The 19303-nt window shown below is 38.5% G+C and overlaps 3 protein-coding genes across 4 annotated transcripts; 1 reads left to right on the forward strand and 2 right to left on the reverse strand.

Moving 5' to 3' along the window:
• Positions 1 to 4442: 4442 nt before the first annotated feature.
• LOC149389365 (uncharacterized) lies at positions 4443 to 5604 on the reverse strand. The gene has a single exon (XM_089622804.1). It carries the CDS (start codon positions 5602 to 5604, stop codon positions 4711 to 4713), a length of 894 nt encoding a protein of 297 aa, XP_089478930.1. The 3' UTR covers positions 4443 to 4710.
• A 78-nt stretch (positions 5605 to 5682) lies between these two features.
• PDE191 (Mitochondrial transcription termination factor family protein) lies at positions 5683 to 7178 on the forward strand. Of its 2 annotated transcripts, none has more exons than XM_089622802.1 (3): positions 5683 to 5908; positions 5972 to 6400; positions 6489 to 7178. In XM_089622802.1, exons 1-3 carry the CDS (start codon positions 5796 to 5798, stop codon positions 7057 to 7059), a joined length of 1113 nt encoding a protein of 370 aa, XP_089478928.1. In that variant the 5' UTR covers positions 5683 to 5795; the 3' UTR covers positions 7060 to 7178. The 2 variants fall into 2 exon arrangements, with proteins under 2 accessions (XP_089478928.1, XP_089478929.1); XM_089622803.1 differs by having other exon boundaries at positions 5806 to 5895.
• A 218-nt stretch (positions 7179 to 7396) lies between these two features.
• LOC149389367 (putative L-type lectin-domain containing receptor kinase S.5) lies at positions 7397 to 10562 on the reverse strand. Its single transcript, XM_089622801.1, has 2 exons — positions 9155 to 10562; positions 7397 to 8233 (listed from the first exon to the last, which is right to left on the reverse strand). Exons 1-2 carry the CDS (start codon positions 10503 to 10505, stop codon positions 7431 to 7433), a joined length of 2154 nt encoding a protein of 717 aa, XP_089478927.1. The 5' UTR covers positions 10506 to 10562; the 3' UTR covers positions 7397 to 7430.
• Positions 10563 to 19303: the final 8741 nt, after the last annotated feature.

Raw genomic sequence — 19303 nt, forward strand, 5'->3', positions numbered from 1 at the left:
CCCAGCTCGTCTCGCGGAGGTCGGCCCGAGCCCAATAAGAAGCCCAGTTCGCCACAAGAAGAGTCGCCCGCGTTGACCCAGCCAGAGGAATCGGTCTTGATCAGATGGGAGACCTCGCCGCGAAGACCGGATGTGAGATAGTTTCAACTAGCGACGCGACAGAGCCGAACTGACGAACACGTGTCCACTTCAACAAACCAGCCTCAACTATAAATAGAAGCCGATATGTCAAATTTCATACACGCAAGCTGAGATACCCACTTTCAATTTCTTACTTATTTAACTTCCCTGACTTCGCCCTTCTTGAGTTCGGCCCTCCGCCATCTTCCAACTGTAATCTTTTCAATTATTAATAAAAGCCTCGAGCATTTATATTCACTTTTGTCTATTTCTTTTAATTTCTTTCGCTTCTTATACGACGCCTTCCAAAACCCATATTTAGAATAAATCAAATATATATATATATATATATATATATATATATATATATATATATATATCATATTATAATTTGAGATTGTTAAAATCGACATCAACAAACTCTATTTGTAGAAGTTAGGCATAACTTGAAAACTTTGTCTCTTCCTCTTGTTCGTGAGCTGAAGCTTTGGGTTAGTTCATTTCTTCCTCAAGGTCAAATAAATCTACGGGAAGCTTTGGGTTAGTTCCTTCCAGCCATTCTGTCACAATTTTGTGCAATTTTGGTACACAAGATTTTGATTTACCAAATGGTTTTCTGATTTACTAAAGTTGCGTTTTTTATGAGATTTTGTGACTGATCCAAATGTTGAAGATTTCATGATAGGTTTCGTGACACATGAGTCACGAAATCTGGGAAATCAGTCACGAAATTTTGAACTTTCTTGACTTATCAGCCACTTGTATCTAATTTGCAGACATGGAGAAAATATTTATATATGCTAAGCATAGTGGTAAGTGGATCCAACCAGGCATATACAAAGAGGGTGGTACTCTAGCACTTTGTTTGCATTCTATCCTGTTTGATGCATACATTGTATGCCTGTTTGAAGCTAACTTCTACAACGCATTCGATTGTTGTCAAACACGAAGCTGGCTATTTTATGCCACCAAGCATACAAGACAATGAAAGCTTGCGATGTTATTTGATTGAGAAAAAGAACGAAGCTAACTGAAAAAAACTGAATCTTGTTGTGGAGGTTAGTGAAGTGCCATCTGTCGATCGAGAAATGATTGGGTTATCTTCTCCACTCGTTAGATCAATTCCAACTCTAACTCCAAACACCCGCAAGAGTGGATGTGCCGGTAATCCAACCAGGATCATTCCCAAGATGCCATATCCTATACCCGAGATACCGTCTCAGCAAGCTACATAGCCTACTCCACCATCACCGCAATCGAGACAGGATTCGCCACGTACAGAGGGACCTACTCCATCGCGAAGAATGAAACAAGAATTGATCCAAACCTCTCCTCCATCACAGGATCCACGTCAAGACATTGCTAGAATTTTGGGTACAGGTCAAGCATTCTTGATGGACAACGATATTCAAGTTTTGGAAATTTCATCCCCGACATGTGTCTTGAAGCGCGCATTGTATGCAAATTAAAAGGTATTGCAGATCATTTGAACATAGATGTAATAAACAATCATTTTTGTTTCAAAACGAAAAATTCATCTCCTAATTTCCTCCATGTCATTTGTGCGAGAAAAAATGTGAATGGACCGTCCGGGCGGTGAAGATGAAGAAGACGGATGTATGTCAAATTAGAAGTAAAGTTTCAAAACACACAGTCACGAAACTCCGTATTTCGTGATGGATAGATCACGAAATGTTGTATTTCGCGACTTATCAGTCACAAAATTTATGCATTTCATGTTTTTTGTTGACACTGTGAGTTACTCTGATTTCATATATGATTCAAAACACACTTGTTTCACGGAGGATAGACAAAAAGGTCAACCACAAGCTACAACAATATTGATTGGAGAGATCGTGAAACACAAATACCGTGATATAAGTCTTCATAATGCTATCCCAAAAGAAATTGTGAGTTACATGCAAACAGAGCTTGGAATCAGTATGTCATACAGAAAAGCATGGATGGCAAAAGAAGCAGCAATAAGTTCCTTAAATGGCATCGAGGATGCGTCGTATGGCTCTCTTGTAATTTACAAATACATGTTAGAGAAAAAGAATCTGTGTTCGGTCATCAACCTAGTCCCTGGCCGTCACAAGTATTTTATGTACTTTTTTGTTTCTTTGGCCCAATTCATAGAGGGATGAAAGCATTGTTGGCCGGTCCTTATTGTTGATGCAACCTTCTTGACAAACTATTACAAAGGCAGCATGTTCACGGCGTCAGCGATGGACGCGAATGAATAGATTTTTATGCTGCTTGCCTTTTGGTGTTGGTGAGTCGGAAACATCGAAGTCATGGATTTACTTCTTCAAAAAAAGTAAAGGATGCATTAAGGGATAGCGAGAACATGGTTGTCGTATCTGACCGAAACATTGGGATCATTAACATCGTAAAGAAAGTATTTCCAAGAGCAGAACATGATTTATGCGTTTTTTTTTTTTGTTGTTGCATAACATCATAATTTCATTAAGGGTAAAAGAGGCCAACCAAAAGGGACAATTTAGCAAACAAGAGATAATTGACCTTTCTAACACCGGCAATAGTGTTGCATAAGCCCATTTACTCAGCTGTTTTGCCTCCTGGTTACAAATTCTCGTGTCCAAAATGAACTTTACTGAGTCAAAATTGTTATAAAAATTCTTCATAAAAAGAAACCGAGGAGACGATTTCCACGAGTGACATTCTAAAATGAGAAGATAACTTCAAAGAGTGATAATTCATGAACGAAGATGGGTCGAAAGAGATTCTGATGAAAAAAAAAACACTTCAACAGGGTAGGTGTCTAAGCTCTTAGTCTCGTGGTAACTTGCATGTTTATAATATGGTTTGGTTAAACGTGCATTTAATTAGTATGGAAAATTTGAAATTCAGTCAACTAATCTTTCATCATTGTGTAAATCTATACCAGATGTTCTAACATACATTCTTTTGATTTGATGTTCTCTTTTAGATTTATATTCATTTGTAATAAAAATTATGAATTCACCCTTTATTATTTTAGCCATTGATCAATCGCGTTTCCTTATTAATTATACACAATTTTATCATTTTAACTCGAATAGGATAAATATTGGGCATTGTAGCGAAATAGCCAAAATGAAATTATGAAATTTGTTTTTAGCCTATGTTTCACAACTTTTAGGGAAATAGCCAATATGATTATGTGTCAATAATTAAGGTCTTATTTACCCTTATTTATTAATAAATTCGTCATTTTCTCTCTCCTATTTTTTTCCTACACTTTTTTTACATAAAAATTTCAAAAAACCATATATATCTCATATGAACTCGAAATTGAATGATTTCAAATCCTACGGATTCGTGCCGCCGAGATCTTCAAAAATAGATCCATTGTGTTTGATGAAAAATAATGTTTAATACCATAGATGTAGAAAAATCTACCTTAAATATGGAAATAACGGAAATTTTTTGAAATTATCAAAAAAGAATGGAAATGTAAATATGATGCATTAAACATAATTTTTCATCAAACACATTGGGTCTATTTTTGAAGATCTCGACGCCACGAATTTGTAAGATTTGAAATTACTCAATTTCGAGTTCGTACGAGAAAGATACGAATTTTTGAAGTTTTGATGCCAAAAAAATTATTTGAAAAAAAATAAGAGAGAGAAAGTGACGAATTTATTAATAAATAAGGGCAAATCAGACCTTAATTATTGCCACATAAGTCATTTGACTATATCCCTAAAAATTGTCAAACATAGGCTAGATCCAAAATCACATGTTTAAAGTGGCTAGTTACTTACAAATCTCATAAATATTTACTATTAAATTGTTTGTTTATTATCGATATATTTTTATTTTAGCGTGACTCAAACTCATCTCCTATTTATAGGGGTGTTATTAGTGAACCATCTCGTCTTAATTCATATTTCATAGATAAATTATAGACACTATGCAGTGAGTCATAAACATTCAATCATAAATTGTTAACATTTGATCATCTCACTTTAGTAAATTGCAAACATTTCTTGTAAACTATAAGCAATTCACTAATATATAGTAAACAATTCCACGTATACCGTAAAAATCAGGCCTTTGATGGCGCTTGCATGGGGTGAATCAAGCAAAAAAAAAAAAAAAAAAAATCAGGCCGTTGTGAGAATTGAAAAAAAGTTCGATTTGAAGCATAAAAATGGTGGATTTTCAAATGTCAATCAACATAAACTCGTTCAACAATCTATTATCCTAAAGAAGCCTATAGCAAACTGCTTCTCGCGCACTCTCACCTCTCGGTAGGGAAGGAAAATGGAAGAGATAAAATTAGTACAATAATTAATAAACAAGCAAAGACATTTCCAGGGGAACGCATTTTTCTTTAGTTTCAAACCCGTTGCACTCTTTTCTTTTTTACAAACACTTATAACCCAAACCGAAGATTTGGTCCCTAAAAGTTAAAACTGCAGTATTCGAAAACCGAACCACACCAGTTTTTAATTTCCGGCTTTTTTTTTTTTACGATCTCAACGTTGGTTCTTCAACTCAAATTCTTTGGCTCTCAAAGTTCATACACTCAGTTTATCAAAAGAAAGTACAGCAACAACGGCAAAAGAACTCGCAGACTCAAAAATCAAACGTTTTCTTTGCTTCCTCCGGCGAAGACTTATTCCCGAAAATAACATCCCAAAGCGTGGGAGAAAAATCGGCCTTCTTGTCGAGAAACGCCTGAACAGCCTTTTCGTTGATCACAAACCCTTTGCCTCTCAACTTCCCGATAGCTTCTCTGGTTTCTTCAACTCCTTTCTCGTCGCACAGCCCTTGGACCAACCGAACGAACGACCCGACGTTCGGAGAATGCCCGGCCTCCAACATCTCGACGCAGAACCCTAAGCTCTCCTTGGACCTCTTGCAACGGCACAGGCCTTGCACGATCAAGTTGTAGCTGAACGCGTTTGGGACCACCTTGCTGCTCTGCATCTTCCGGAAGATTCTCACGGCGTCGTCGGGCTGGCCGGATTTGCAGAAAGCTTCCACCACGGCCGTGTAGACAACGACCTCCGGGATCGTCCCTCTCTCGCGCATTTTAGCGAACAGCTTCATGGCGTCCTGGACCAGCCCGTCCTTGCACAGCCCGTCCAGCATCGCCACCGCGTTCGGGATCAGGCCCGTCTCCTTCATCTTCCTGAATATCTCGTCGTGATCTTCCGGCGGAGAGGGTTCAGTCTCCGATTCCAGCGGCGGCTCTTCGGCTTTTCCTCCGCTGTCGACTTCTCCGAGCTTGAACCTCTCTAGAAACGCTTCGTCTTCCCGAGAAACTGGCCTTCTGTCCATTCTTGGAGCTCTATCGCGGTTGAGGATCGTAGGCCCTTCATCTTCTTCTCCTTCTCTTCCTTCGCCGCCGCGCACTGCGGAGTAGAAACGGGTTTTCGAAATCGGTGGCTTCCACGAAGCGGCGACGGAGCTCCGAACGGCGTCGAAGATCCTCTTGGACAATCGATTGCTTCCCAGTCGATTCATGATTATTCAGAGATCGAATTCAATTTTCAATAGCGGATTCGACACTGGGGGTCTGAAATTTAGGGGTTTAGGGTTTTAGCCAAAGAAAGAGAACCGCGAAAAGTTAGAAACATAGGGGGTGTATAATTAATAATATAATAAATTCGGGGGTAATTTAGAACTTTCCTCGTACATCCTTGGCTGAAATTGAAATGGACAAACAAATAGCACACGAGAAAGAAAGAACACCAAAGCAGATAAGCTTTTCCTACGAGAGAGTCACTGAAGAGTTCGTTCGGCTTCACATCGCTGGTAATACTCAAAGGTATATTTCTGCAGAATTTTTCGTGTTTTCTTCAGATTATTCATTCCTAGTTATCGTTATCAGTGTAGCGATGGAAACCAGCGGTGGAGGGCAAAACGGGATAATGTGGTTCTTCAGGGACAAGGGTTTCGACGAGAAGATGATCGGAGAGATGCTGAAGAAGTGCAAACGCCTCGAAGGCGTGGGAAGAGAGAGCGCGTCGGAGAATTGGGAGTACCTTCGAAGCATAGGGATCCAAGAGAGAAAGCTGCCGAGCGTGGTGTCGAAATGCCCCAAAATCCTGACCCTGAGCCTCCGAGAGAAGCTCGTCCCCACCGTGGAGTGCCTGAACGCCCTCGGCACCAAGCCCCGCGAGGTCGCCTCGGCCGTGACTCGCTTCCCTCACCTCCTCTCCCACAGCGTCGAAGAGAAGCTCTGCCCTCTCTTGGCCTTCTTCCAATCCCTCGGCGTCCCCGATAAACAGCTCGGCAAGATGATTCTCCTCAACCCCAGGTAAATATCGGCAAAACGGTTAACCCGTTAAACCTTTTTCACCATTTCGAACAGAACAGTTGACGATTTAACCATTTGTTTTCCCCAGGCTGGTCAGCTACGGGATCGATACCAAGCTCGCCGAGATTGTGGAATTCCTCGCCGGCCTCGGCCTCTCCAGGGACGTCATGGTCGGGAAAGTCATGGCCAAGAATCCGTTCCTGATGGGCTACAGCGTCGAAAACCGGCTCAAACCCACCGCGGAGTTTCTTAAGAACTCGGTCGGGCTCACCGAGTCGGGGGTCCAGGCCGTCGCGGTGAGCCACCCCGAAGTGCTCTGCCGCGACGCGGAGAAAACCCTGAGGCCGAACTTCGAGTACCTTTGCGGCGCCGGGTTCGAGGGCGGCCAGATCGCGAGGCTCGTGGCGGGTTATCCTCCGATCCTGATCAAGAGCGTCGAGAACTCGCTGAGGCCGAGGATCAAGTTCTTGGTGGAAGTGATGGGGAGGGAGATCGGGGAGGTCGCCGAGTTCCCGGACTTCTTCCGCTACGGCTTGAAGAAGAGATTAGAGTCGCGGCACAAAGTATTGAAGGAGAACAAGGAAAGGGTTGACTTCAGCTTGAACGACATGCTGGATTGTAACCAGAAGAAGTTTCAGCTCAAGTTTGGTCTGGCTTGAAAACCCAATGGTACTAATCTTGCTTTAGAGTCATCCTTGTAGATCGAATGTATTTCCTTGAAATTGTGTCTGATTTTTGTAAGTTATTGAATCTTCTAGAGCTGAATATTCATGTCCAATAGTTCGAAAAACGGAACACCAGAGAAGAAGAATACAAGAAATATATGAAATTTCCTTTTGAATTACATACAAATAGTTCGAAAAAAGGAACACTAGAGAAGAAGAATACAAGAAATATATGAAATTTCCTTTTGAATTACATACAAGGTATATAGCGTCAAAGGCCGAGTCTTTTTTGTAAAAAAAAAAAAAAAACCGTGTGATACATTCAGTATACATAAAAACTCACAACGAATAGCAAAGCATTTCAATCACAGCGGAGGAGTGTTGGACTTAGATTCTACATTTGTGACGGTCGTCGTCGTCGATGACAAGTCACTCTCGAGGGAGCTGAAATCGAAGCCGGCCCCGAGAGTGGGCCACCTGAAGACGGGCTTGAAAGGCGGGACCGGAGGCGGCGGCACAGTCCCGGCGATGATCTGGCATATCTCCGGAGTCCTCGGCCTCTCGTCGGCCACGGGGTTCGAGCAAGCCAATCCGAGAAGCAGAAGCCGGTGAGCCTCAGCGGAGTCGAAATCTCCGGCGAGGCGGCCGTCGACGGCCTCCCCGAGGCGCTGGTCGCGGCGGAGGGACCAGACCCAGTCGACGAGGGTGAGGCGGTCGCCGACGGGCTCGGCGGGGGAGCGGCCGCAGACGACCTCGAGGACGACGGCCCCGAGGCCGAAGACGTCGGACTCGGGGGTGGCCTTCCCCGTGTGGAAGCACTCGGGGGCCACGTAGCCCATGGTGCCGGGGACGCCCGCCGCGCCCAGGTCCGCGTACGAGTTGCGCTCGTCCTCGATGGCTCGGGCCAGCCCGAAGTCGCCGAGCCGGGCGTTGAACCCCGCGTCCACCAGGACGTTGCTGGCCTTGAGGTCGCGGTGGACCACTTTCTGGTCGAACTCGTTGTGGAGGTACTGCAGCGCCGACGCCACCCCCGCCAGGATCTTGAGACGGTGCTGCCAGCTCAGCACCGGCGATGCTGACGTGGAGTCCACGTACAGGTGCTTGTCCAGGCTTCCGTTCGGCATGTATTCGTACACGAGCAGAAGCTTCTTTTTCTCGTAGCACCAGCCTGAGAGGCCAACCACATAGTCGAATCAAATTAATTGTAGAATGAATAAAGATCAAGTGTTTTGGTGATTTAAATAAATTAATCTTTATCGTTACGAATGATAGAGTCTTTACCAACGTCAAACGTTTAAATTGGCTATTTTCTTAATTTTTTATTAAATAAATTATCATGTTATTAAGAAGTTGTTGACGTTTAATTTTGCTATTTTCCTAATGAAATTTAATTTTGCACTAATAGAATGGAGTCGGATTAACTATAGGACCTACAAGACTTCTTATTATAATAATAGTAAGTTGCGTTTGAAAATTTTCGGAAGAGACTAGGAAAGATACATAACATTTGGATTGTCGTTCAACATTCTTTAGGAGTACAAGACCGCCATTTATTTTTTTACCAAAGATAATATTGCTTAAATATGACACGAAGTAATTTATTCAAATTAATGATTTTTTTCTTCTACTTGTTTACTCAAGCTGATGAGATTTGTTGAGAACGCTATCACTGACTTTTTCATATAGATATATGAGAAGTCATAAGAAGAAAAAAAAAAGAGTGCAATGAACATCATAATATCTAGGAAATGAATATTCGTTACAATTTCTGGGGTCTTTCTTTCTTCCAAGGTATATCATCTAATTATAACGACAAACTAATCCACGCCGTTAACTAATGTTAATTCTTCTTTCCAAAAAAAAAATATTTTTTTAATGATTAAAGTATGCAATAAAAAAAAATAACATGTGCACCTTATGGCATTACATGTAATGTTTTTAAATTTTTATGAAACAAAACCTGCAGAAAGTAGATCTGATTTAATATTCGCTTCAACAAATAAATTCCTCGAACTACCATGCTAATGATACGACTAATTAAATATGAAATAAAAGCAAAAATAAAAATATAGAAGAAAAAAGACCTCACCTAGTAGACGAACAAGATGTTTATGTCGAAGCCGGTGGATAATCGTAAGCTCAGCCAAGAAATCATCTTTGCTTTTGATACCGTCTCTCGAAAACATCTTCACCGCCACTTCAGTACCACCACCATTTCTACTAATATTATTATTATTATTTTCATTAGACCTACTGGAACCAGAAATATTACCGGAGATATTGCTAACAACATCAAAACTAGGGTGAAGATCGATATTATTATATTTGTTACTGTTATAATGAGCATCGTCTTTCTCTCTAAGAACGCCTCGATAAACCACCCCAAAACCACCTCTTCCCAAAACCCTATTCTCGTGGAAATCCTCAGTCCCTCTCTTCAAATCCTTGAACCGAAACTCTCTCGGCAGACCGGGAAGTCTCTTCAGAGCCCCAGCCACGTTGGACTCCTCGTCCCGATCCATCTTTCTCTTCCCGGCGTAGACATACCCGAACCTCGCCGCCACCACTGCCGCGACCAGAACCAGAACCGCTGAAGAAACCCCGACGGCGACGGCGATCCTGGTCCTCTGCGAACCGTCGGACAAGGACTCGATCTGGAGCTCCCACTCGAGAACGCAGTTGTATTGGATCCCGGGGTCTCCGGTTGAAGCCGAGAATCCAAAGTACGATATCTTGTTGACGTGGTCTCTGAGGTTAAGATTATCCTTGAGAACCGGCTCGGCCGGCTTCGCGTCTGTCCGGTTCGCGATGTAGACCTCGATGACCTTGAGCTGTCCGTTGTACCCGATCCAGACCCGGTAGTCCGTACCGTTCTGCGGCGAGAGCTGAAACCCGAAGTCATTCATTGACGCGGTCTTGACGGAGCGGATCGAGTTGACGTTGAGTCCCACGTGGTTGTCGTCGGGGTCGAAGTCCTGCTTCTCGGTGTCGAACTCGACGGCGACGAGGCTGTTGGTGACGTGGCGGTCAGTCTCGGCGTTGGTGAGGCCGAGCCACTGGCCGTGGCTCTCCCGCGGGAGGTCGAAGCCTGGCGAGATCACAAAGGCGAGACCCTCGCCGGGGTTCCAGACGGTGTTCCGGTAGATGTTGAGGACGAAGGTGGTGTTGAAGGACGCCACGGCGGAGCCGGACCAGAGCTGGAAGGGCTTGTGGAACGTGACTCGGCCGGACTTGTTGTAGTAGCCGCCTCGGTTCTCGTTGTCCGGAGTCAGCTGGAGAGCTTCGCCGTCGATGGATGAGAAGTCTGTGAACTTGAAGAACCGCCTGTGCACGTCCTCCTTGAACCCATCCGTGTACGAGATCGGCTTCGTTATCGACAACGATTGGCTTTGCCGCGCTGATAACAGGATCGCCATACTCATAATGGCGGAGAATATCATGATGCTGTTTGAGATGAGAGAGAAAGAGAGAGAGATGAGGATATGTGTATCTATATCTGGAATAGAAGGTGTTTTTGTTTTCCTTGACTAGTATATGTTTCTTTGACTTGAGGAATTTGACTCGAAATTGCGGAAGCCAACGATTAGGTTTTTTTCTTTGATTTTTTTTTTCTCGTTATTATTATTATTATTTTGGGCGGGAGTGATTATTATCATTAGTTTTCTCTCATCTTTATTAAATAAACTTTCTAGATACAGAGAGAAAGAGAGAGATGAGGATATATGTGTATCTTTTTTTTTTTTTCTTTTTCTTTTTCTTTTTTCCCCTTAAAAAAGTATTTTTTTTCCTTCAATATAATGAATATAATATGTTTCTTGCCTTAAGGAATTTGACTCGAAATTGCGGAAGGCAAAAGTTCTTTCTTCTTTTTTTATTTTTTTTATCCCAATTATTAATATATTTTGGGCGGGAGTGATTATTATCAATAGGGTTTTTTTTTTATAATAATTGTTCAAGACTCACTATTGGATAATATGCATAAGAGTACAAATTTCATACATCTAACGACAAAAAAGACGAGACCTCAAGACAATAATGATTCAAAGTTAGAATAAGATGAAAGTACAATGTGTACAAACGTTCGACGAACGAAAGATAGACAATTTTGAGCAACTGGTTGGCTCTTTCAAAATACACATGGAGGTTAATGAAAGTACCAAAGTGCTCAACGACCACCGATCATGGAGGAAAACGCACGAAGACATATATTGTCTTCACTACTACTACTACTATTACAAAAAAAAAAGATATTTAGAAGTGACGACAAAAATCGGAAGTGACAAATCGCTTATAATTAGAAGCGACCTTTTTCAATTAGAAGCGACTTGTCGCTTCTAGCCTAGTCAACGAAAATCCAAGCATTCTTTTTTGAAAAAGTCAATTTAGGATTATAAGTGACATATGTCGCTCAAAAACCTTTTTGTAGAGTGGTTTGGATGCGACTTTTGTGGCATATCCAAAGATTAAAAAATCGCATCCAAAGCATTTTTGGTCTCATCCAAAAACTGTCCGAACCTATAGACCCAATTTGTGTGCTAGTGACGTTGGAGCATCTGCACTGACAAAATCCTAACGGAAAACTCAAACGGAAACCCTGAAAGATGGCTACATCCTCTCTGGCACACAAAAGCCAACAAAGTAAAGTGGACAAAACTCCAAGTTCTAAACACCCTAAATGACAGAAAGAAGCCAAGATAAACAAAACATCAACCAAATAAAAGATTCGTGTAACTGAAACACCGCATAGAATCTTCCATCTACAAATCACCCTCTAAGGTTTGTCACGAACCCATCCACCACACTCCACTCCAAACGGAACCGGACGCACTCGAGGAAAACAGCCGTCGGAGAAAAGCTTATGGGCAGAGCACCGGAAGTCATTATCCCTGGGAGAAGAAGAATGCCCAGATCTTGGTTGGAACAATGACTTTGCAACACCATGAGAACTTGCAAAGTAACCTAGACCAAAAGAAAATGGCCTCATATAATTTACGAAGCTGGTCGGGGCAAACAAGGCGGAAAGAGGTGAGATAGAGAGAAAGGCAGCCATGGGAGAGTAGATCAGGAGAAAATGGAGTCTATTTACGGGTTAAAACTAAAATCCGTCATGTACAAAGCTTCCCCCTAGATTGGAAGCACACCGCTGGTTAGCGGCGACCAGGATCTTAGGGAGCAGTGGCTGTATAAGAAGAAAGGGTTTCTGAAAACCTAAAATAGAGCTTTTTTTCTTGGGACGAAGGTTTTTTTTAGTCCATGATCAATTATAATCATTAGTTTTCTCTTATCTTAGTAAATATAAGCTCGCATACGTAAAAGACAAATGATAATTATACAAGCAGGGTCCATAGTAAATATTATTAATTATTTTCAGAGAGAGTTTGGGCACTTTATACTATGTTAAAAATTAGCTTAATTATTTAATAATAATAATAAAGGTAAAACTAAGACAATATTTATGGGCATGTGAGATATAGATATAACTATTTTTTTTAATATTTGAATAGTTTAACTAGAAAATTAATTAAATATAGTCATTCGACTATTTGATATAAATTATCTCAGATTAAATTAATTAAATGAATAATTTTAACTGAATTTTTGGTTAAAATTAACTGGTTTGAATAGCCAATGCTCTTTTTATTTTTAACAAACTATTTCAATAAATTTTATGAAAGATTAGGTAGTTGCTCAATGTTACCACGCTGGTTGCTAAGACTAAAAGACATCATCACTTAGGCCAAGATAAAGCTGGCCGAAAAATGAGATCCCTTAGTCCCGTTCCTTATTTTGCAAGAGTTGAGACTCCCGGAACTGTAAATATGATACCGAAAAATTCCGGAACCATTTTTTACGATATCAAAAATTCTCAGTACAATATTTTGCGGTTACGAAATTCTCATATTTCTCTTATAATTTTTTTTTCTTTTTTACTTTAATCATGAATGCAATTAAAAAAAATCTCATATTTTCAATTGAAAAAGTACAACTTATAAAATAATGGTATTAAATGGTGCTAAACGGGGATCCCAGTTCCGTCATATTTCCCAGATGGTTCCGGGACAAAAGTCCTGATACCACATTTCATAATATTATTTTTTTCCCATTTCCTATATGATATCAATAATACGAGAAATGGGATCCCGCGAGATCCATATGACCAGCTATAGGCCCAAAAGATGGAGTCTTCAAATATCAGATCTTCATTTATAACTAATGAATGATTACAAAGCAACTTATATACTCTAAGGTTACGTGTGTTTAACTAACATAATTTACTTGCGAGTCAATAAAATCTAAAACACCCTTAGATATCGCGCTTGAACACATGTGAGATAGATGATATTTTCCCTTCTATAAATTACTACGCGAAATGTCATTTTCTGAACAAAACTTGTCGTGCAAACAACACAAGAGCGGGTTGCACATAAGTTTTTTTACGAACATTTGTGCAATACATTGAATAAATTAATCATAAAACTAATTAAGCGTAACTCATACGTTTGAAGTATGGTATTTAAAAATACAAAAAATTGGCTACGTAAGCCACCTAAACTATATGAATTGTAAATTAGTCAACTTTTGGTAAATACTTTGTAAATAGCCAACTTGTATACGTGGCAGCCTATTAACTACATTTTTTTTACATGTTTGGCTGGATTAAATAAGTATTTTATTAATCTGTTAATAAGTTAACTTGACTATTTATAAGAAATTAACGAAATGTGTGCTATATCCCAATTTACTATAACCGTGTGACTATATAACTTAATAACCCTTAAATATATTGTAATATTTTAAGGAAAAAAGAATCACGTTAGCAGCGAAGGCGAAGTATCAAGTTCGCCAATAAATATATAAATGTCACCGTCCATGGTGAACTACATTTTATAACCAGTTCTTCTTCATGAATATATTAATATATATATATATATATATATATATATATATATTTACTTTTCAAAAGTCAATCTCTTTTGCTTAGTAAAATAAAAAATAAAAAGAGAATTAGTCATATAGCTTATTTCTACATTCTACATTAAAATTATAATTAAATTATTTAAAAATTAATAAAATAGTCTATATTAAAACAATAGGCATGCGTCATTCGCAGAAGTAGGCATAAATTAGATTATTTCTTTAACATTTACATAATTAAGCTATAATTTTAATAAAGGATCATTTAACTAATTATAACAATTTCTTATATATATATATATATATATATATATATATATATATATAGATCAGCACTTAAATACGTCACTTTCAGTAAATAAAGATTAATGTTAAATCAGACACCTTTACTTCAAGAAAGTGAGCTACTTAACTGTTTATTTATGTTTTATCGCTTAGGATTTTATCATGCAAACGAGATTTTCTCTGATAGTAAATATGCAGTTTGTTACATTATTTGTTTTTGCATATGCGTTGAATATATCCTTAGCGAGAGCAGAAAAGAAAAAGCCAACGAAAACAGTTAATTAGCAATCACTTTTACCAATCTTGTATTTCGTTTTTCCACGCACAGACGAGTTTATATAATCATGTAACCTTATTGCATTAACTTACCACAATATCAGAAACGAGACATAATCAACGGGCTGACCGCCACTGCTGTTCACATATAGACACATTAATATTAATATATACGAACTATAATCATGCAGTAACTTTACATAAAAGATGCGTTGGTATTGTTGCTTTTACGACATTAAACGCTTATATGACCGGCTTTTGAAAATGTACGCATAATGGGAATTGGGTGCTCTGTCAGTATTTTTGGATTAAAATATACTTAATATGATCAATAGTTTAAGTCCCACGTGAACATGTGGGAGCTCTGTTGTGGAAATGAGAAGAAGGCACTCAAGGCAGGAAGAAAGGGGTTAAATAGAATGTGTGTATGTATGTGATGTGATGGGCTAAAAGTAGACTATTCCGTGTATTATCCGATCACAATTGACTTGGAATTTGGCCGATTTGTTTGTTTGTGAATCAAAACCAGAAATTCTTTATTGCTGAACAATTTTGTTATCAAATTGTACGTGCGCATATATATAAAATTTACAAATTTCTAAAATTGTAAAATTTTTTGTATCCTATATTTTGTAATATAGCCAATTTTTTTTAAAAAATTTCTAAAATTTGTGATTATTAAATAATCAATTTTTTTGGGAAAAAAACTAGCTATGTACTTATGTAATTGACATTTATAAGTAAATATCCATTCAAATAAGGGTCTATTAGGCTATATATCCACTTGGTATATATCCTATATTTTGTAATATAGTCAATTTTTTGTAATTTTTTTATAAACAATCATTATCTTTTATATATACCTGAACTACTCTCATTTCGAAATCCCTAAACCATCAAATTGAAATTAAAATTCGTAAACCCTAAATTTGAAAATAAAAATCGAAAGCTCCAATTTCAAAATCAATTTTTTTTAGAGTGGATGAACATCAAAGAGGTGGTGATGGTGGAGATTTCGAACTACAAGAGGAAGAATATCCCAAATAAGAGGAGTAAAACACGACTGAACCAAAGTGGTAGTCTGTGGTAAACGAAATATGTAACGAATGAGCTACTTGTGTTGAAGAATCGGACAACGAAAATGAGAGTGACCTCGACAATATGTGTAGTGACGATGATGAGCTGTCAACCCTCAGTCAACCATCAAGGACTTCAAACCAAAACTGTGTGTGATATTTTCATCTATTGATTGTCTTCACAATGTTCCGAGAGAAGTTTTCATTTTAGAGGAAAGAGAGTTTCGATACCTTTCCAATGATCAAAACAGAGTAAGAGAAAATGCACATGGAGGGCTGTAAGTGGTTTATGTATCACAATTAAGAATTCATACCAAAAGACGATGATGATTAATGCTCTCATAAATAAACATGACTCTTGAATTGTGTTTGACAACAAGCTTGTGACTAGCTCGTAGTTAGCGCATAATTTTTTGGATCAGTTTCGACTTAATCAACACTTAAGAGTGCCAGAGTTTAGGGGAAATGATTATGGAAAAAAATACATCAATGTGTTGAATACAATGTTCTACCGGACAAGGAAGAAAGCTAGAGAGAGACTCTAGATGGTTAACTGAAAAGAGTGATGCAAAGCAATTGACCTCAACTAGCCCACGTACTATAACTAGGAATGGCAACGGGTACGGGTTTTAGCGGGTACACCAATACCGGTACCCGTACCCGCCTATTAAAATACCCGTTAACCCATACCCGTTAACCCGGTTTTCCCAATGGGGCGGGTAACGGGTATACCCGCCGGGTGACGGGTGCCAAATAAATTGAGCACCCGCTAACCCGTTAACCCGTTTAAAAAAAATAAAAAAATAATTTTTAATAAGAATCAAAACAACAACCTACTCATTATGATGTAATATAATGTTTTCTTAAAAAAAATATCTAGTTTTTTTCCATAAAAATAATTAACGGGTGGGTTAGCGGGTTAACGGGGCGGGTTTAACATTTTCGCTACCCGACCCGTACCCGCTAAAATACTAACGGGTAATACCCGTTAGTCCGTTAACTCATTTTGAACGGGTATTACCCGACCCGTTAAGACCGGGTATCGGACGGGCTAACGGGTTTCGGGTAAAAATGCCATCCCTAACTATAACTTCTTCTCGAAAAAGCCTTTGTTGATGGACACCGAATCTTTGAGAGAGTTTATTGCCGTTTATTCATTTTTTTTATTTGATCATTTCTTTTTTCTCTCTTTTTCATTGTTTCTATTTATACTTTTATATCTTTAATTTTTTTTTAAATTAATCATTTTATTCTTTTTTTTCTTATTTATATTTTTATATAAATTTTGTATTATTTTTTATAAGATCATTTTTTTCATGACTTACATAGTAAGTGATTTACACACGCATGTTTTTTCTCGTCCAATCCATATGATAGCTTTCCATTTGGTCACAATATTTTTAATATTGTTATTTCAGTCATCTTCCAAGCTTGGAACGATCGCACATTGCATTGAAAAAATTTCCGAAGAAGAGTTTTCGAACGGCCATGGTTTAAAAAAAAAGAAACTAAACCGAAATCAATTAGATAAACAGTTTACAAACACCAATGGCATTTCTGTGTCAATGACAAAGAATTCCACACGGATGAGGTTGTGAGAAAAAAATAATAATAAAAAGAACAATTTTTTTTATCATATGTAGTGTAGCGAAATAGCCAAAATGAAATTATGTAATTTGTTTTTAGCATATGTTTCACAATTTTTAGGAAAATAGCCAACAGACTTATGTGGCAATAATTAAGGTATGATTTACCTTTATTTATTAACAAATTCGTCACTTTCTCTGTCCTACTTTTTTCCTACATTTTTTTTATATAAAAACTTCAAAAAACCATATCTATCTCATATGAACTCGAAATTGAGTGATTCCAAATCCTACGGATTCGTGACGCCGAGATCTTCAAAAATAGATCCATTGTGTTTGATGAAAAATCATGTTTAATACCATAGATGTAGAAAAATCACGTTATTACCTTAAATATAGAAATAACTAGAAATTTTTGAAATTATCAAAAAAATAAATGGAAACGTAACTATGATGCATTAAACATAATTTTTCATCAAACACAATGGGTCTATTTTTGAAGATCTCGACGCCACGAATTTGTAGGATTTGAAATCACTCAATTTCGAGTTTGTATGAGAAAGATATGAATTTTTGAAGTTTTGATACAAAAAAAATTATTTGAAAAAAATAGGAGAGAGAAAGTGACGAATTTGTTAATAAATAAGGACAAATCAGACCTTAATTATTGCCACATAAGTCATTTGGCTATATCCCTAAAAATTGTCAAACGTAGGCTAGATCCAAAATCACATGTTTAAAGTGGCCTATTTACTTACAAATCTCTTATCTTTTCTATCTTTTTTTCCTATTATTATTTTTTTTCTTCTTTACCTTTTTTTTTTAAATTCTTTTTATCTTTTTAACTTTTTATATTATTTTTTGCCTTTTGTATTTTTTTTTATCTCTTTATTGTTTATTATTTTCAATATTTATTTTTCCTTCTTTTTTATTTTTTTTTATCTTTTTCTTCCGAAGAATAAAATAAAGCGATCCCTATATGTACATCAATATTATTCGTGTTGTACATATAAAATATACAATCTTATTAGGTTGGCTAATTTTTTTTTTTTTTTTTTTTTTTTTTTGTAATTTGTTAAGATGTAGCAAACGACAAGTAGTCTAATGCCAAACGACATTCACATGGCCTCAAGCTGTCATGGTGAGGTGGCTGAGTATATCCCAAAGGAATATACCTTTGTTACCGTTGTGTACCAGACAAGGACAACTACAGCTCATTATCCTTTCACAATTGTAATTTATATTTCTTGTAAATACCCGATTGGCTATTGTAAAACCCTAGCGCATGTTTCCTTACTCTATAAGAAGGAACAATTGTTCCAGCAATAAAGTCAAGCTGCTACACTTACTTGTTCTATCTCTGTATCATTTTACCATATGGTATCAGAGCTGAAATAGCAGCCTTTTACAGTAGCCTCATCAATGGCAGACCTAATGCCAAAAAACCCTGAAATTATGAACCCTGCTCCACAAAACCAACAAATAGCCATACCTTTACAGCCAGTTATAAACCCAGGAAACTAGATACTCACCATTCGCCTTTCAGATTCAAACTACCTTCTTTGGAGGCAGCAAGTCACTGCAGCTGCAAGAGGTCATGGCCTCACCGGCTATCTAACCGGAACAACCACCAAACCACCAGAAATCCTAAACAACCTCCCAAACCCAACCTTTGACTTCTGGGATCGGCAAGACTAGCTGTTGGTATCCTGGCTCTTAGCCTCGATAAGTGAGGCTGTTTTGACCACCGTCGTTGGTCTAAACACCTCCAATGAAGTGTGGTCAGCCCTTGAGCAGGCCTTTGCAGGCGAATCCCGTGCCAAAATCCTGCAATACAAATTGCAGGTTCAACCATGAAAAAAGGGTCACTAACCATGCGTGATTATCTAACCAAAATGAAATCGTGCATGGATTTTCTTGCTTCAGCAGGTCATAAACTGAAAGAAGAAGATCAAGTCTTACACATTCTGGCAGGACTCGGGAGCGAGTACGACCCAGTGGTTGTCCCCATCACCACACGGACCGAGCCATTCACCATCAACGATGTGGGAGCTCTGCTCTTGAGCTTTGAGGCAAGGCTTGACCGAAACCCAATAGCAA

The sequence above is a fragment of the Urtica dioica genome, chromosome 8 (genome assembly GCF_054948205.1).
Source record: "Urtica dioica subsp. dioica isolate 48M chromosome 8, U.dioica_male_clone48M_v1_H2, whole genome shotgun sequence".
NCBI classification, from domain to species: domain Eukaryota; kingdom Viridiplantae; phylum Streptophyta; class Magnoliopsida; order Rosales; family Urticaceae; genus Urtica; species Urtica dioica.

Excerpts from the sequence above, each read along its gene's own strand:
- LOC149389365 (XM_089622804.1), bottom strand. The coding sequence starts at position 5,604 with ATGAATCGACTGGGAAGCAATCGATTGTCCAAGAGGATCTTCGACGCC.
- PDE191 (XM_089622802.1), top strand. The coding sequence starts at position 5,796 with ATGGACAAACAAATAGCACACGAGAAAGAAAGAACACCAAAGCAGATA. Across the intron at positions 5,909-5,971 it reads ATCGCTGGTAATACTCAAAG|TGTAGCGATGGAAACCAGCG; the intron begins GTATATTTCTGC and ends TATCGTTATCAG. Across the intron at positions 6,401-6,488 it reads ATGATTCTCCTCAACCCCAG|GCTGGTCAGCTACGGGATCG; the intron begins GTAAATATCGGC and ends TGTTTTCCCCAG.
- LOC149389367 (XM_089622801.1), bottom strand. The coding sequence starts at position 10,505 with ATGATATTCTCCGCCATTATGAGTATGGCGATCCTGTTATCAGCGCGG. Across the intron at positions 8,234-9,154 it reads ACATCTTGTTCGTCTACTAG|GCTGGTGCTACGAGAAAAAG; the intron begins GTGAGGTCTTTT and ends TTGGCCTCTCAG.